Source organism: Alnus glutinosa, chromosome 6 (genome assembly GCF_958979055.1).
Source record: "Alnus glutinosa chromosome 6, dhAlnGlut1.1, whole genome shotgun sequence".
In the NCBI taxonomy this organism is placed as follows: domain Eukaryota; kingdom Viridiplantae; phylum Streptophyta; class Magnoliopsida; order Fagales; family Betulaceae; genus Alnus; species Alnus glutinosa.
The window spans coordinates 18,134,111-18,153,171 of record NC_084891.1 but is presented as its reverse complement, the minus strand read 5'-3'; the positions used below and the strand labels follow the sequence as shown (position 1 = coordinate 18,153,171).

Genomic DNA, 19,061 nt, shown 5'->3' with positions numbered 1-19,061 from the left:
AGTGTTACCTTTCCTATTGACTTCTAGTTTTATTTCAAATGTCTCTAAGTCTTAATAATGTTCCTGTCTTTGATGGTACGAACTATGGCTATTGGAAAGCTCATATTCAATTCTTTTTAAAATCCATTGACTGTTGGAAAATTGTTGAAACTGGTTGAACTAAGCCAGCGGATGCAACTCCCGAATCAGTCATTGAGAAAAACGCACGACTATTCAATGATAACTATGTCAAGCACTTTCACTGTCTGAATTCACAAGAATCTCAAATAGTGAATCTGCTAAAGAAGCATGGAAAATCTTAGAAACAACATATGAAGGCACAAAACTTGTTAAACCTGCCAAACTCCAAATATTGATTTCTAGATTTGAAGAAATTAAGATGATGGAAGATGAGACATTCGGAGAGTTTTACTCCAAAATGAGCGACCTAAGAAACTCAATGGAGTCTTGGGAAAACCGTCTCGAATGTAAAACTCATCTGTAAAATTTTAAGATCTTTGCCTAAGCGTTTCAGAATCAAGGTGACTACAATTGAAGAAACCAAAGACTTGAAAGAGATGAAGATTGAAGAGTTGGTGGGATCTCTTCAAACTTATGAGTTGTCTCTGCCCTAGGTCAAAAAGGTGAAGACCATTGCCTTTAAAGCTTTCATGAAGAAAGTCGAAACTCATTTGAAGATGACTCTGAGGAGGAAGAAAAAACTGTGGCAATGCTGGCCAAAAATTTCAGAAGATTAATGAGGAATGATCGGTTCAAGAAGAAATTTTTTGAAAGAGTGAAGAAGGCCCCTAGAGAGTCTGAACCTGAGGAAGCTGAGAAAAAAGATCCCAAAGGCCCAAGATGTTTTCAATGCTCAGGATTTGGGCATATACGGGTTGACTGTGGGAACCTTAAGCAGGGAAAAGGAAAGGAATACAATACGACTTTCAGTGATGAGTCCGAAGAAGAAGAAGCTCATGAGCAAGAGAAATTTCTAGCCTTTATTGCTCCACATGTAGAAGAGGAGAATTCTTACTACTCAGAGTACAGTAATGAAGACAGGGAAGAACTCAAGGGTGCTTGTAAAATCCTCTATGTAGAGTTTGAGAAGCTGAGGGAGGCTTTCAAGCAACACATTCATGAGCTGAATAGCTTATAGACAGAGAAGAGTTCGTTGAGGCTAAAGATAAAGGGACTAGAGGAGAAGCTACTGGAGACACAACTACAATTGGAGAGGGTCATAATGAGAAGCTGACTGATATGTTGTCAATTCAAAAAAGCCCAACAGATAAGACTGGACTGGGTATGTAGCTCCTCCCTCTGACATTCCCTCTACTTCTAGGACTGTCTTTGTTAAGCCCACAGTCCCCGAGCCTCCACCCACAGTCGTGGATAAAGGGAAGGACAAAATCAATGGAGATGTTCAGGTCACTCAGAAGCTCCTTACCATCAAAAGATCTCCCATATGCCATCACTGCGGATTAAACGGGCATGTCCGACCTTAGTGCTCCCTTCTCAAAGCTCAGAGAGCGAAGGTCAAGAAAGAGGTGCCCAGACAAGCTAATTTCGGCACAAGACCTCTGGCCTAGTATCAGAGTCCATGGAATCAAGCTCCAAGGCATTAGGCTCCCCATCAGGTTCCATGGAATCAAGCTTCAAGGCCTCAAGCTCCTCAATATCAAGCCCTATGGCATCAAGTCCCATGGCATCATGCCCCACGGGGCCAAGCTCCTTAGCATCAGTGACCTCAACAGAGATTTGTTTCTGCCAATCAAAATAACAAATCCAAGACTAACAAATCCAAACACTTCAAAAAGTCGTAGAAGGTGGAGGATGATCAATACTACAAGGAGCTACCTATTTGGATGCAGAGCATGATACAGTGGATGGATCATCAGATGAAATCCTACCAACAACCACCGACAGGAAGGAAGACATAGGTCAAGAAGAAGGAAGACATTTGATGTGGTCTTTTGTTTACCAAAATATATCAATAATAAAAATTACTACTCGCAATAGGACGAATCCTTGTAGGATAAGGCTATAGAGAGGGTGTCGAACCTCAAGGATTGTAGGGGTATTGTTATGAAGTTTATGAAAATTAAAAATAACTAAAGAAAATATTGTTTGATTTTTGTTTTCTAAAAATAAATATATAAAAGTGAAAGAAACATAAATTTAAAGAGAGTACGGATGAGATAAAGAATATGGGATTGATTTTACTACTCACTTCATAACAATAGTCAATTATAAATTAACAAGGAAAATTCATATTATGCATGATATTGGGCTCGTCTCACTCGAGTAGTCAAGAAATTACCTCTAAAGAATAAGTATAATCCATCTTTGATAGGCACAGACCGTCCACCTAACCACTAAGATGCGGTACGACCCGTCTTCCCTAGGTATGAATTAGCTACTTCTTTAATTGGATACACACAATCAATGGAATAGTATAACTCATCTTCGGTTGGTACAAATTGTCTACCTAAATTTTACTAAATTAGGGTGTAGTACAATCCATCTTCCCTAGGCATAGTCTATCTAACCCTCTTGATCATATATCAATTAAAACCGTTGTATAACAATCATTCACATAATCATAGAAAATATGAAGGATTGAGTTCAATTAATATAAAAGACTTTCTAAGACAAGATAAAAAATTCATAATGATTTAATATAAACATTAAGATCAATTCTTACAGTTATACAACCATCATGCATATAGAAATCCCAAATTAAAAATACAATCAAACCATTGTTACTTGGAAAAGGCTACATCAACATCCTATTAGGAATTTAGCCGCTCCTCGTGGTGTTGGGATAGCCTCCTGCCATGTTCTTCTCCTCTTCAACTTGTCAAGCCTCCAAGAAGAATTTTCTATCTAAAGCTAAGTACAAGTACAAGCACAAGCACACCTTCTCTTGAAGCTTAGGGGTCTATTTATAGAGACTAGGATAGGCCTAGAAGCTCTTGGAATTTCAGAAAAATCGTCTCTTGAGTCTTCTAGTCCAAGTATGAGATTGAAACTTCAATCCAAGTAGGAAAATGATTCCAAATTCGTCCAGAATTGCGGTCTTTTATTGCAGGAAAATTTTGGCATAATAAACTTCCGAATTAAGGAAAAGGTATTTCTGACATATTTGTTGAATTGTTTATTAGCTTTCCAACGCCACCAATTTCATTGCAATATAATATCTGAGCCACAAGTTATGAACAAAATATTGAGACATGTGCAGAATCCCAATTTGAATCCAATCCGATTTTGACTCTTAGTGGAGAAATTCCGCTTTAATCCTTCACTTGATTTGATTAAACTTAACCACATCATATAGGTCTTCTATTATGATTGGTTAAGCTTACCAATATCTTCTAGGCCATCTCAAAGTGTGCTTTAAGCTTAAAATCAATAGAATTAATTGCATCTTTATTTATAACCTGAAAACAATAAAACAACACAAAATCAAACAAATAACAATGCTAAGGAATTAACATATATAAGTTAAGGGGCTTGAATGTGTAACATTCGACGCTTATCAACACTCACCCGTTGAGGGGGAATCGACTCACCTAGTTGGTGAAGATATTCATGCCTAGGATTTGGTTCTTAATCCTAGAGCATCAGGTTTGATTGCATTGCATGATCTTCTACTTGTTATAACTTTTGTTTGCTTTGCAATTTAGGAATCACTGTTATTTGCCCCCTATTTCTCTTGAGAGAATTTTTACAGATACTATTTGGGGAAGACAGAAAAAGCATGTCGGCCGAATGCTTTTCTGTATTGGTAATTTTAATCATTCACATGTTTGACCTTGCCTTACATGCTAGTTTGGATTTTATTTTATTTTTTCATATAGCATGTTTTTAATTAAAAAAAAAAAAATTGGATGAGAAAATGCAAGAATTTTTTTTTTTTTCTTGGTTGTTAGATATTGTATGTATTTTTATCTGATATCTCAATTCATTGCGCATTAATTGACTATGCTTATATATGATTGGGAGTTTATGCCTAATATCTGCCAAGTTTTTCCTGTGCATCGAAGTGGTAGATAGTTACTTTCCTCATGCGATGAAAATGTGCACTATCCAAGGCTCCCCTAAGGTACATTTTTTCCTCTCTGACTTCTTGCTTCTAGAAATTGTAATGAGAGAGATGTTTTTCATAAGATGGTCAAATTGACAAACATGCTAGTCTTGCAGCACAAAAAAGAAACAAGCAGTTATTCTTCCGAATTCCTTGTTATATGCTTATATTCACTGCTTGTGTCCTGAGTTAGCTTTATTTCTTGTCCTTCATGGTGTAAGTAAAAATTTTATCTTGTCCTTCATGGTACAAGTAAAACAATTAGGTGCTGCATCTTAGGGGGAGTGTATCAGATGAGGGTGGCTAGGCCCTAGTAAATAATAAGGTTTGACTTTTGACTGATCTTTCTTTGATTTTCTCTCTTGTTTAGAAAATTTGGTTGCTTTAAGTCATATCAGTGAACTTCATACTTTATTGAGAAAGTCGTCAGACACACACGCATTGCATAAGTTGAGTAATCTATGTAAAATTTCTATCTAAAGGGAATTTTTGTGATAATTGAACTCTGAACTCTCTGTTATATCTCTGCATGTTTTTGAGATGCTATTTGATTGCTTTATCAGTTGATTATAAATGTGTGTTCTGAAGTTGACATTAGGAAAAATAATTTTTCTACAAATTTTCCTTCAGTTTGTGTTTTTCAGTGTGAAGCTTCTGGACGGGTGCGGCTCAGACGGCCAGTCGGTCAGGTTACACGTTCGGACACACATGGCCTGTCGCATGCTTATATGGCAACACGTGTCCGGACGAGTTAGTGATCCGTTCGGACGGGGACCACACAAGGTTAAAACATCGCTTTCTCCCCTAGCCCCCGCATCTCTTTTTATTCTCATTTCGTCTTTGTCTCATTTGGGTGCAATTTTTCATGTTCTCTCATGATTTCTCGGTGATCTTTGTCTTTTTGTGCATATTTCTCTCCATTCCAGGTACTTTTTCATTTCTCTTTATTCTTTTCAGTGTTTTGTTAACTGTTAGAATATTGAATCTTTTGGGAAACATGTTTGAGATTAAAAATGCATATGTGTGGTATCTGCTGTGTTGGAATTATATGTTTTGGCTTTCTTTTGGACTGTATTGGGTTATTTGTTGTTTGCAATTTTTGGAAAAGTCTATTTTACTGCCGTTATAATGCTGGATTTTTTTTTGGAACTAACAAGAATCTATTATTTTTGAGAATATTGTTGACATATCTTGTTGGTTATTTTTGCAGAATCATGTTTGCTGGCAGTCCACAATGCAGGGTTCGTCAAAGGACAGAAGGAAGATGTTGCAGCCTTTAGAGCCAGAATTATGAACAGGGCAGTCATTCCAGAGAGGAATGTTATTCGTGCTGATATTATGGTTTCTCCCTTGGATGATATTCACTAGATTATCCAGACTTATCACTGGAGCTACCTCCACAACTGTGCCTGTGTTGTACTCACCAGACTGGTTCGAGAATTTTATGCAAATCTTGAGGTGGTACAGAATGATGACAATGGGATTGTCCTACAGTCTACCATTGCAGATCATATTATTATGGTTGATCCTTAGGTTATCAGCCAAATCATTGGAGTGCCAGTTCTCCAGATCTCTGTCAGTCCTTATAGTGAAGTTGTATTGCCTCCTTCCTTGGATGAGCTTCGGGAATTCTTTCATGTTGTCCCTCGGGGTGATGAGTGATCTTCTTCTATTAGGATCGGTGCTCTGTCTCCCTTGCACCGCATGCTTGCCAAGATCATCCAGCCTATTGTTTGGCGAATTGATTTGATACTGAAGAGGGCACAGTTTGTATATGCTGTCTGTCTTTGCTTGCCTTTCTACCTATGCAAGCATATTTTGGGTATTATCATAGAGGCTAGGGATGAGAATAATACCGGCCTCCCTTTCGGCTGCTTGCTCACTCAGATCATTTTGCAGTCAGGCATTGATGTAGCTAGAGAGTCGAAGATGAAGATCCAGGATCCCATAAGCAAGCAGAGCCTGATGAAGTCCAATGCCCAGCTGAGGCGTGAAGATCAGGATGACACATCACATCCCCCTCCCATTCATGTTATGGTGCCTGATATAGGATCCTCCTCTCAAACTGCTCCGCCGCCTCCACAGCAGGATGCAAGTTATGCTTAGATCCTAGAGGCCTTGGCATCTCTTCACGGGGGCATGAGTTCTATGCAGCTGGCTGTTTCCTCTATGCAGCAGGCTCTTTCTTCTATGCAGCAGGAGGTTCACTTTGTTAACCTCCGTGTGTGGAATAATTTTTTTGATTTGGACCGGGATTGTATTTTTAACTGGTCAAGTGTTTTTGTCCTATTCTATGGCATGAGCTTACTGATTTTTATAACATGTTTAAGACTGCTACAAATGGACAAATACTTATATATGATTTTCTTAAATAAATTAACAATACTTGCATCCTATGACATGACCATGAGTTATGGGCTACCATTATACATGCTTAACCCTATGGTCAAAGAGATTTAATTTTATGTTTGGCTTTCGATCCAATGGTTAGTTAAGACGGTCATACCGTATACGAATGGGTCACCATTATGATTTTGCTAGTAGTGTGGATCACCCAAGAACAGACTCGGCCGGGCTACTAATATATAACACTATGCACCAATAATATTCAAGGCACAAGTATTGTACTACAAGTCTCTTGGGACAGCGCCAACCCTACCAAGAAGGGGCTAAGGTCCTGAATAGACCATACAGAGTAAAGCTATAATTAATGCTCTCTCTCTCTCTCTCTCTCTCCCTCCCTCCATAATAGAGACAACACATACCTACTTTTATGAAAAAACCCACGTTTAATATTTAAAGGTTACGAAGTATTACTTAGCCTCATTGCATAAATCAGTTTAGCAATCATTTACTTACGAATTTGTGGACTTACGTAGTTACTTTCTTCTACCTGTCAGACACCTCGATGTTTTGTAGATTAGCAAGTTGCTAGGCTGTAGAGTGAGAAATTCGCTGGATTAAGATGCCAAGCAAATGGCTTGCATTGTGGTTTGCTTAGATAGATGTTAGTTGTTAATGTTAGAGTAATGTATGTTTTGGAAGCTCTAAGTTTATATTAATGATATGTGTTATTGTTTAAGGATTTATATTAGTTGTCTCAGATCACTTATTTCTGCTCTCTGCTCTAGAATACTCTGATAATTAGTTAGTTGTAGTAAGTTCAGCTAATTACCAATTAATTAGTTTGAATGCACTATGAGTAACACTGCAAGTTAAGTAAATATAATTATTTAATTTTGAAGACGTTACATTAAGTTTGAGCGGGGAGAATGAGAAGGAGAAGGAGAAGGAGGAGGAGGAGGAGGAGGGAGAAGAAGAAGAAGAAGAAGAAGAAGAAGAAGAAGAAGACTTTGTTATCATTTATATATTTTCTCAAAATAGCTAGATACGACATTTTAAAATATTAACATTTTTGTTTCATTCGTTAGTTGTGGTTCTTACAAATGCCAATAATTCCCTTTTACCAAAATTTCCTCAAATAATAAAGCATGTAGAAATCTAGCAAGGTAAAGTAGCCTTATTCAAACTTAATGGCATTATTCCGTGATGATTTCTGATAATCCTCCACCAAAGGCGGTCCCAAGATGTCCATGCTTGCCACAACATTCCTTCATGTAGCTCTTGCAACACCCACCAATTTCTCTATTCTCCATTCTGACAGAAGCATGCATAGCCGCTGCCGATTCCGCACATTCCGTCCTATAGTTCTTGCAACTCCCAAAATCATGGATAGTGATTGACTCCACATGGTCAGTACATGGCACAATATCAATGGTGGTTTGAAGTGGTGCATTGAGCTGATGGTTGCAACTTGACACCATTTTTCCTCCTGCTCCATTGTCAGGATGGCTATGGCTTTTTCCACAATGGTCTGAGTGACAATGGCCATCGTTTGTCATGGTCTGCATTCCTTCTAAAGGAATAAGATGTTTGCAATGGCTATGGCTTTTTCCACAATGGTCTGAGTGACAATGGTCATCATTTGTCATGCTTTGCATTCCTTCTATAGGAATAAGATGTTTGCAATGTTTTTCCTCTTGGAGCCCATCATCTTCTGCACAATCACCTTTTCTTCCTATGGAATTTGTGCATTTATCTTCTGTACAGTGCTTTGCCCCATGAAATTCATCACTTGTTACATTTGCAGAACACATCTTAGAAGAAAACTTTTGAGGTAGAGTAACCATTTGATCTTTTTTGTCAGAGCAGCAATGGTGACGGGTATCTTGTTGATGATGGTGATGGTGATGGTGATGAGATGAGTGGCATTTATCTTCTGTACAGTGCTTTGCCTCATGAAATTCACCACTTGTTACATTTGCAGCGCACATCTTAGAAGAAAACTTTTGAGGTAGAGTAACCATTTGATCTTTTTTGTCAGAGCAGCAGTGGTTACGGGTATCTTGTTGATGATGGTGATGGTGATGGTGATGAGATGAGTGGCCATTACTCGCATTGCATCCATGCTTATGGGTATGCTGTTCAGCAGAAGATTTGCTTGATTTCCCCTTGGGTTTCTCTGTACCTTGCAAAAGCAGCATGCTGTTGAGGATGACTAGCAAGCATGTCCCAACATCAGCAAGAACTGCTGCCCACACAAGTGGATGGCCAGCAAAGGCCAAAGCAAGGATAGCGGACTTAGTAGTGATTGAAAAAAAGATATTCACCATTACTTTCCTGTGAGCTTTTCTTGCCAATTGGATGGCTTCTGGTATCTTTCTGATGTCATTGGACATAAGAATCACTTGACCAGTTTCAGTAGCTAGAGCAGAGCCTGAAATGCCCATTGAGATACCGATGTCGGCTGTGGCCAATGCAGGGGCATCATTTACACCATCTCCTGTCATGGCTGTTAGTCCTTCCCTTTTAAATTCTCTGACGATTCTTGCCTTATCTTCAGGTAGAAGTTCTGCATGAACTATCTCTAGAGCATGACCAAGCTGTTCATAAAAGTGTGATGCCAGTATTAATATTACTTTTAAGTTAATTTTCAACAGTAAGCCTAGGCAGCAAAAGGATAAATTAGGGAAGATTTGATATTCCCTGAAGTAGAATCACTCTAATTTTCAAAGAATCTGAAATAAGTTCATTTTACTTCTCAAAGCATTTGCCTTATATCAATTTTTTGGCAATTGGGGATCCATTGCTGAAAACCATGAAATCCGGCTATTTCAAATTCTTAAAACTTGTGTTAATGGCTAGATTTTTTCTTATGACGGCTTTCTGCTGAACTATTGATCTCTGATTTTAGTGCCATCTGATGGATAAACTATTCCTTTTCGATTCCATTCAAGATTAGTCAAACCCAAAAGAGTAATGCTATTTCATACGCTACTACCCGACTGTCATACGACTGAACTAACATGGCATTCAAAATCAACTTTTAGTTTTTCTTTTACAAGTAATGATCTAAGAACTGATTTTCAGCGTCACATTATCAATTTATATGGCAGTCTACTAAATACCATTAATGAACCCAAAATTACTCAAAGATTACTACATTAAAACCTTACCAAATACAGCCAAACAGAAATATGTGGAAAAGAGGTAGAAAGTGTACCTGTTCTTGTACATGCATTGCTGTTGCATGCCTGTCTCCAGTTAGCATAGCGGTTTTAATGCCCATAAACTTCAGCTCTCTGATCGCGACCACAACCCCAGATCGACAAGTATCAGAGAGACAAAAAATACCAGCTGGGGTTGCTCCACAGTATATGTAGCCAATGGTGTTTCCTTCCTTCATATCACCTTCTAATTCTGGAACTAAAAAGTTGAATATCAAAGGATTAGAACCACAGAGCCATATGCAAAGAGCAAAATGAAATGAAAATCTGGAAATGTACAGCTATGTCTTTCAAAAATGAAAAACACACAGATTTACACATAAATAAACATGCATACATACATAATTGATGTAATGTATAACTTACAATAGAGTGAAACTCGGGTGTTTTACTATACATACATATATATGCATGTGTGTATATATTCATATATGTATATAGCATAGATGTAATACATAAGTTACAGTACTAGCGTTAAACTGGGGTGTTTTAGTACATAGCTTTCAGGGTAAAGAAGGTGAAGGCTCTCACCTGTTGCACACCCAGCTCTCAGGGCGATTTTTCTATTTCCAATGTAAATATCATTTCCATCAACTTTGCCATGAATGCCTTCTCCAGGAAAATTATGAAATTCCACCACATGTTCAGGCTTTGGCTCAATCGCAAGTGACCTTGCATGGTCAACGAGTGCGGCTGCCATTGGATGGCTTGACTTGCTCTCAATGCTTGAAACCCTTCAGGAAGATCAAATAAATAATGTCAATCGTCTATGAAGTTAAAATTTTCCTTAACAGACAGAAAACTGTTCTAATGAAGAGTTTAGGGGCCAATGAAAAAATATTGAATCAACACACTGATTAGAAGAGAAAGTAGTCCTTACCAATAAAGCAATGTGTTCAAGCTAATATCATCACGAAGAGAACGGAAGTTGGTCACCAGAAATTCACCTCTTGTTAATGTGCCAGTTTTGTCAAATGCCACTATCTTAATTTTGGCAAGAGTTTCAAGATAGTCACCCCCTTTGATTAGAAGACCGGATGTTGCAGCCTTTGTGAGCGCACAAAATGTTGCAACAGGTGTAGACAGGATGAGTGCACATGGACATGCACTTACCAAAACAACCAATGCTAAGTGAAACCAATGGTTGCGATTATGAAATTTTAATGCGACTGGTACCACCACAAAACAAGCTGATAGGATCAGAACGGCTGCAAAAACATACGATCAAACTAAGGTTCTCAGTTCAAACCTTGTTTCAATTAAATATTTTACATTTTGATCCTCATTTGTTATGAAAGAGTTTGAACCCACACGGGAGGTCTCGTGGTAATTTAACAATTACTAGCAGAGAGTAATAGGAGGAACAAGCTCTAAAACAACCAACAATGAATAATTAAAGTGATGAATAGAAACATTAGTTTCTATTCTATGATGAAAAGTTGCTTAACCTGGGGTATAAAACTTGGCACATTTGTCAATTAATCTCTGAGTTTTGGATTTGCTATTCTGAGCCTCTTCTACAAGCTGTGCCATTTTAGACACCATGCATTCTTCAAATAGAGCAGTGGTTTTAACACTAATATAACCTGAAAAACCAAAAACTTTTAGCCAAAAAAGAAAGAAAGTGTTAATAGTATGTATATATTAATCATACAATATAGAGAGAGGTGTTACCATTTAGATTGATGGTACCAGCCCAAACAGTAGAGTCTTTTTGTTTGGCTACTGGGAAAGACTCTCCAGTTAGAGTCTTTTCATCAACTTCAGATTGGCCTTCCACTACAATTCCATCAATGGGTATAACTTCACCGGCCTTAACGGCGAGAACTGTGTTCAACTTGACCTCGTCGACGTCCACGACTTCACCAGTTTCAGCTATGACTGCCTTCTGAGGGGCTATGCTCATCAATGAGGACATTATTGCATTCGCCTAAGTGCATGGGGAGAAAATATCAAAGGCTCTCTCAAAGCAAATGGCCAGGCTTACATGAGGTTTTTTTTTATTCTTGTGTAGTTCAACAGCCTTGGTAAAACTGACACAGTAATGGCATAAGCTATATGGCCCATCTCAAACTGTTGAGCATAAATATTAGGGAAAACTTCACTTTAACTCCACCTAAACTTTTATCATTTTTTCAATTATCCCCTTTAAGTTTACAAACTCTCAATTTAGTGAATCAAACTTTCAACTTTTTGCAATCTCACTCCTCCGTTAGAATTTCCTATTAAATCCTAACAGAGGGCTTGAAAATACCAAAAATACCCTAAAAAAATGTATCGTTTGGTGGGTCTGGTAATTTTATAAATTTATAAAGTTTTTTAGGGATATAAGTATCATTTTACTCTTTGATCTTCTGATATAACCCAAAATCCCAATGGAAGGGATGAGATTGCAAATGTGATGGCAATTCGGGGGGAGGGGAGGTTAAGTGAAGTTTTCCTAAATATTATGATTATAACATTTTTGTATTAAGATGGTTTTGCTTATGCCTATGTAACTTGCTTTACAAGTTAACATATGATGCTAGGGCTTAATGCTTCTGATCTGCTTGCCCTTTGAGTAATTTTGTAGTCTACAACAGCAGTGCAGAATAACTTACTACAAATGGGAAAAGCACAACTTTGCAGTTCTATTTTGCAGTAATTTTTTTGACGGTCTAAATTTAATTTCAAATTTTTTATGAGAAAGAGGGAAAAAAAAAAGAAAGTGAAATTAAATCTAAACCGGTTAAAAAACTAAAGCATATATGCTGTACTTCTTTTTTACGGCACCTAAGCCAAATCAGATCATATTAGCTTCTAATTAAGGAGGTAGTAGACAGAGGGAAAGGGGAACCTTGTGGCTTGCTCTTGACTCAAGCCATTCTGCAATGGTGAACAGAAAGACAATGGTGCCGGCTTCCAAATAATCATTCATAGCAAGTGTCCCTATCACTGCCAATAATAAAAATTCTGTTAGTAACTTCACTATAATCAACAGCACCTAATTCGCCCAGAAAACAAAATAAAAAAATAAAAAAAATAAAACAAAAAAGTAGCTCAGTCATCTATTAAGTATAAGCATCATAGTGCAAAACATAAAATAATACCAGTTAATAAGTTCATAATTTGAATAAAAAAACTATGTTTATGTGAAGTTCCCTGCTAAATTCGTCTTATTAGAAGCTAAATGTGTATGGCATCAAATTCTTTCTTTTTAAATGAATGAATTTTATTACCAGCCAAGCAAAAAATACTACACACTCCAGCAAAAATTGCTTGAACCCCTTATGCCAAAAAAAGGCTACAAACCTGCAAAAGAAGCAAAAAGATCCCAAAAGCCTCTAAAAGCAAAGCAACAAGTAGCATGCCCCTGACTGCGCCTTTTTTTGTGCTTCGGGTATAGTTGAAAGGTCTCATGAGGGTCATGCTCTGTTCGAGTAGGGTTGAAGGGTCTTTTGAGGGTCATGTCTTTGACCGCGTCCCCTCAATTGAGGGTTCGGATAGGGTTGAAGGGTCTCACAAAAGTTAAATTTTGCTTGAGATAGAATATCTTTTGTTGCAAAGAAAATCTTCAACTATTTACGCCATTACAGCCTAAAATTTACACCTTATCAAATTATAAACACAAATGTTATAGACTATAGTTTCCTTACGCTTTAATTTTACTGGGCTGATGTGATTGTATTAATGAGCCTTTAACTTTTTGTTTTTTGATTTTTAACAAGAATTGATTCAAGAGTTGAGAGGCTTTGTTATATCAGACTAGTAAGATAGGGTGTAATATATAATTATTATTATTTTCGTTAAGGGCTGATTTATAGTTGATAGACAATGCCACATTAGCCCACTAAAATAAAGTATAGCATATAACATTACCAAATTATAAAACCATTAAGATAATACACCTTTTTATCGAGTATTAATAAATATTCCTTTAAAGTAGAGTAGGTAAAAGAAGAATAAAAGAAAATTAATTTTCCTTTTTCTCTCTCTTTTTTTTTTTTGGTAGCCTCTTCTTGTTTTATTTATTTTTGAGGTACATTTGTAGCCTCTCCTATTGCCTTTTGTACAGTGAGGAATCTTTGCGTGAAAGGTAATTAGGCCAAGAGTTTATGAGATTAGAGTGGAGTTAACCTTTTAAATTGTCAAGAGACAGAACAAAGTTACACCAATATTTAGAAAGAAGAAAAATAAGTATAATCCCTAATTGTTTGTCCAAATGTTATTGATTTAATTTGTACGGCTTATCATGAATCCAATAGCTGCTGGATACAAAAGTCTTGGTGCATTTTAATGTTAATTTAATAAATAATTAATTAACTTTTTTGTTATTATGACAAAAATAAAGATTAAAGTTTGGTAGTGTAAGAGTTTCAATTTGTTAATAGAGGATGGGTCATAATTCTTATTAATTTGGTGGAGTTCTAATAAACCCATTAATACAAGATATGTAGATATACTAAGTTACCCAAATATTATATAATAATATGAATTAGAGTATTTGAATAAAGACGTTTGGTTATTTGGAGAAGATTTTTCTCTATATAATATAATACAAATCTTTGAATCTCACATGCATCTTAAATGATTGGGCTATTATATATTAGAGGAATGACAGAAATTATACTTTATCTAAATGATTATTTTACCTAATTTTTTTTTTTTCACTCGTTGTAAGAGAATAAAAAAAAGAAAAAAAAAAAAAGAATATTCAAAAGCTGATTGGCCTTGCCATCAGAGAAAAGTATGGCCTCTAGCGTTATAAAATATTATTCTTAAATGTAATGAAATACTTTAAAGAAAGTGAGATATCCGTGAGTCGGTCAAATCATTACCGTTGATTATTAATCTCACTTTGAAAAATAATTGTAAATAATCTAATTTTTTTTATTACTTTTAAAACCATAGAACCAAAGCAAATATAGAGAGAATAAAAAGAAATGAGGTTCGAAAACCACCTCATAAATTCATGTTTAAGATACCACAAAAAAAAAAAAAAAGTCATTTCTGATTAAACACCAACCGGCATGAACTCAATTTAGGCTTAACCTCAACTAAATTGAAGCCGACTTCACAAATCATTTTTGTGAGTAATTATGGCTTTTATAGGTGTGCAATTTTTTTGAAAAATATTTAAAATTACAAATTTTGAGAGAATTTGTTTTTGAAATTATGCTTGGATGGTTTATAAAACCTTAGATAATTTTTTTTTTAAGAAAATTAAAAATAGAAACTGAATAGAATTTAAATTCTACAAAATAATATTTAAAAAGTATTTAAAAAATAATTACCACCCATATATATCCTATTGGTCGGCTTCAACAGACAAAAATATTTAAATATTCTCTAAAAAGGAGCAATAAAGTAAGTCGAAATGACTAGAAAAAAGCAGCTTACCTGCAATCAAAACAAGAATGTGGGTGTCGAACCTAAGATGCCGAATCGCCGCCAACCCTTTCAAAGCAATCGGGAATATGCCAACAGCCACCGCTCCGACAGCCAGCCATTGGAGTGGACGGTAGACATACTTTAAGAAAGACAGCAAAAGCAATGCACCACAGGCAACTGCATACGGGCTCGGCCATTTCTTTTGGGAATTCTCCACTCCATATACCCTCACATTTGCTTCAAGCCTTGCATTATTTAGGGCCTTAACTGTCATCAATAACAACTCCCAAGTTACTCATATGTTTGTGAATAATATTATTTAGTAAATTTTTATATAACTGAGAAGACGTGATCGCGAGTAAAAATCTGTTTTTGAAATAATTCTAAATACTCGATTCACATTCTATTAGGTTGATGCAGCATTATTCATCCGTCCTTCAATTTTTTTATTTTTTATTAAAGATTGATTTAAGAGTTGATGGACATCCAATGGGATGAGAGTTGAATATATATCATTATTCTTTACTTCTAATTTATATAGCAGTCATATACTCATTTATTAAATATCATTATTTATTATTATATTATAAAAGTAAAAATAAATAAATAAAAAGATTAAAAAAAAAAAAAAAGGAGAAAAAAACAAATTTATCACTTAATTTATGTAAAGCTAAAGGGCATTTTGGTCAAAATGGAAAGGAAAAAAAGGAATTGGTGCTAGTGGTACTCTACCAAATTATTGAGTTTAATATTCACCCTCCACAGTTGTACATTGCAATTAGCTATTGGAATCGCTTTGTATATTTTATTATTTTAATTTTTAATTTTTTCCCGGCCCCTCGAGAACACTACCTTCTGATTTTTCGTGGACATCGGAAATTATATTAAAATACTCTTTGCACCGCATGATGTTTCCTACCAAACAATTCCCGAGCGACTTTTTGTCATGTGAAAGGCGCGGGGATATCAGAGCTCACGCGAATCATCAGGAGACAATCCGATATCCAACAATCTATGGGGAAGATGATAGCGTAAACAGCGTTCACATTGGGCTACCAAACTGGCAAACGGTTTTATTTTGAAAAGTTTGTAATAAAAAATAGCTAAAAAAATAATAATAATTCTCATCACGTAGCTACTTTGCCTAATAATTGAATTTTCTAAAATGGATAGCTAAATGGTGAGTCTATCAAATATAGGTGCTTTGAAAAATTGAAAAAGTAAATAGGTAAAATAAAAAAATAAAAAAAATAAAAATAAAAATTACTTGGTGGAATCTAAATGCTAGGTTAAAAGAAAACAAGTAAAGGAATACGTACACACATGAAACGAACCGGAGAGGATCCAGTCCCATGAAAATGAGGGATAAAATTATTCAGAAAAAGTGAAACGATAGTTTTATCCCTTTTTTTAAGGAATGGGCCCTTTTCCACTTCAAAAATTACGAAAATTTGAGATTAGTCGCATGGAAGAAAATTTATGTGGGGGGATGAGGAAGAAAGATGAAACATATTGGTGGAAAAGAAAAGGGTTAGAAGAAAATGGGAAAGAGAGAGAGAGAGAGAGAGAGGATTCCCGGCCTATATATCCATCAACAAATAAAGAAATTAGAAGTTAAGCAATAACAAAAGAAGCATCAAAATATTAAACATGATGAGTTGTATCTTTTATAGATAGTATCACAAGCATCACTAAAAGCGAATTTTCAAGCTTTTTTAGCATATTGAAATTGCGCTAGCCTTTAATTTATCGCCAGCACCACCAAGCCGTTGGACCCCCTAATGACTCCCACCCACATGCTTCATCAGGCCACTTTTTGCCTAAATATGACGTCTATCATTGTTAGTGCATTACAAATAAGAAAGTGTTTTTTTTTTCCTTCCAAGCAAATCATAAAGCAGATGGACAATTATTGCATCAAAGTCTAATTGAGTACCAAAGATATCGCCGGAGGGGGCCGGAGGGAGCCTGGCCTTCAATGGGCGCCACGGCCGGGTTAGGGTAGTGGACCAATTGAACTACCTATGTAGTTAAAAGAGTAGTTCGACCATGTCCAACAGTTACCTCAGAAGCTTATATATATTTTCTTAAGTAAAATAAACGGTTTAAATTAAAGCTACGCACTCGGTACGTAAAATACGGATCCTAAATTATAGGTTGAGGTAGGATAGGTGTTGGTATAGGTAGATGGATTTCTCAAAGCGTTGTAGTTGAGGATGACTTTCTCAAATCATATTGTGTTTTGGTTCTCAACAATGGACAAAATCTAGCTATTTGTGACTGTGAAACCAAAATCAAATTAAATGGGTTGTTTTGATATATAGAAAGAAATTAATAATTAACATGTGTTAGAGATCGAACAAGTTTTGTTTTCATTATTTACCAATTTGAGTCTGGGAAATGAGGAGATTGTCGTGAAGAACAATGACTGTTCTTGAGGGGACAATCACGGAGACCTCCTTGACACCATCAAGAGCCTTGAGGACGTTCTCAATCAAAGGCACCTCTGACGAACAGCACAGCCCCAGCACATCAAAGTAGCTTTTCTGCAACCTTTTTTCTGTCTTCCTTTTTTCCTGGGAATCCATACTTTTCGATCTCTCAACTACTTCTGCAAATACAAACAAACAATAGTATACATCTTCAATAACCAGATCACTGTGGTAATGCTTTGTGTTTCAAACTTTTAGAATTTGAAGAAAAACCAGAGAGCATATGGTGAAGGGATGCGTGCATGATATGCACGTGTGTGGGGTAGCGGAGCAGCATGGCAAGAATTGTCGACACTCAAACAGATCAAGAAAGGAAAAGATAAAAGAACACGAAAACCAAAAATGAACACGTATCATCCTAGGAAAAACTATGACAATCTAATGAAGACAACAACGCAAAAAATTGTCACGCAAACAGATCAAGAACAGAACAGAAAAGATAGAAGAACACAAAAAAGTCAACACCCAGATCGAAGGCGTTTAGAAAAAAGAATAAAAAAAATAAGAAACAACCTTCTAGTGAAAGAGAGCTAGGCTTTCGGGCGTTTGGGTTGGAGTAGCATGAAGAGGGTCCAAGCTTTAAGTAGAAGAGAGGGCGGGGTTAAGAAGGGAAATATATACGATCGATGCAGCGTGATAAGATGACATTTGCGAAAAGAATATGGATTTGGACCAAAAAGAATTTAATTTGTAAAATACTAATTTTCCATATGGGAATTATTGGTTGCTGATGAGACAGAGTAGTGGAGAATCAGTTGGCCGGAGGGCCGCAGAAATGCAATCCACATGTGTATCCAACTCAAGCATATGTGCTCAAAGGTGATGGTGATATAAAATGTAGATTTCTTCGTATCTCTGTTTCACTAATTAGTACTACTATTTAATTTCCTTCTCCATTACCTTTATCTTCACCTCCTCATATCTTGCTTCTTCTTGTTTCACTACCTTTAATTTTTTTCTTTGCTTACCAAAAAACCCTTCAACTTTCATTTTATAGTTACAAAATGATTCAACCTAAAGGGCTGAGTGAGATAAAACGTTTTGTAATTTAAAATTATTTTAAAAAAATTTCATGCATGTACACAAGCTCATAACATTTTAACAAATAGAGTAACGCGAGAAACCGCATTTTTATTCTACAACTATTTCACAGTTATGATGTGGTAGTGTGAACCAACCCTTGAATTTGTCATTGTTAGAAAATAAATATATATACATATTAAATGGTTAGTTGGGACTGCCACATCAACAAGTTCCACATTAACATTGTAGGATAAAAATGTGGTATGTATCATTATTCTAACAAATAACGTAATTGCATTTGGAATGAATAGTAAATGGAATCGAATAAAAATATGCCATGAAAATAAACTATAAGTTTATTATTTTTGACTTTTGAGGATCTTGGATTTCAGTGAACGTTCGGTGAGGTAACTGAATGGTTGATGTAACCCTAGCCATGAATGTTCGACTTGGATGGTGGTTACAACAATATAATGTTTGGATTTCTCTACCATTTTTAGCATGCATGGTTCAATCTTAAATGTAATTTCACAATCCATTAGC

The 19,061-nt window shown here is 36.0% G+C and overlaps 1 protein-coding gene across 1 annotated transcript; it reads right to left on the bottom strand.

Moving 5' to 3' along the window:
* Positions 1-7,462: 7,462 nt before the first annotated feature.
* On the bottom strand, positions 7,463-18,160 carry LOC133870333 (putative inactive cadmium/zinc-transporting ATPase HMA3). Its single transcript, XM_062307423.1, has 10 exons — positions 18,009-18,160; positions 17,387-17,614; positions 15,013-15,270; positions 12,470-12,567; positions 11,308-11,563; positions 11,082-11,219; positions 10,514-10,841; positions 10,165-10,367; positions 9,630-9,832; positions 7,463-9,009 (listed from the first exon to the last, which is right to left on the bottom strand). The coding sequence occupies exons 2-10, from the start codon at positions 17,589-17,591 to the stop codon at positions 7,606-7,608; spliced, it is 3,093 nt and encodes a 1,030-aa protein (XP_062163407.1). The 5' UTR covers positions 17,592-17,614; positions 18,009-18,160; the 3' UTR covers positions 7,463-7,605.
* Between the last annotated feature and the right edge of the window lie 901 nt (positions 18,161-19,061).

What these genes read in the sequence shown, in the direction of transcription:
- LOC133870333 (XM_062307423.1), bottom strand. Translation starts at nt 17,591, where the DNA reads ATGGATTCCCAGGAAAAAAGGAAGACAGAAAAAAGGTTGCAGAAAAGC. An exon ending in AGTCAAGAGCAAGCCACAAG is followed by an intron (nt 11,564 to 12,469) that starts GTTCCCCTTTCC and finishes CCATGCACTTAG; the next exon opens with GCGAATGCAATAATGTCCTC. An exon ending in GAGAGCTGGGTGTGCAACAG is followed by an intron (nt 9,833 to 10,164) that starts GTGAGAGCCTTC and finishes TCAACTTTTTAG; the next exon opens with TTCCAGAATTAGAAGGTGAT.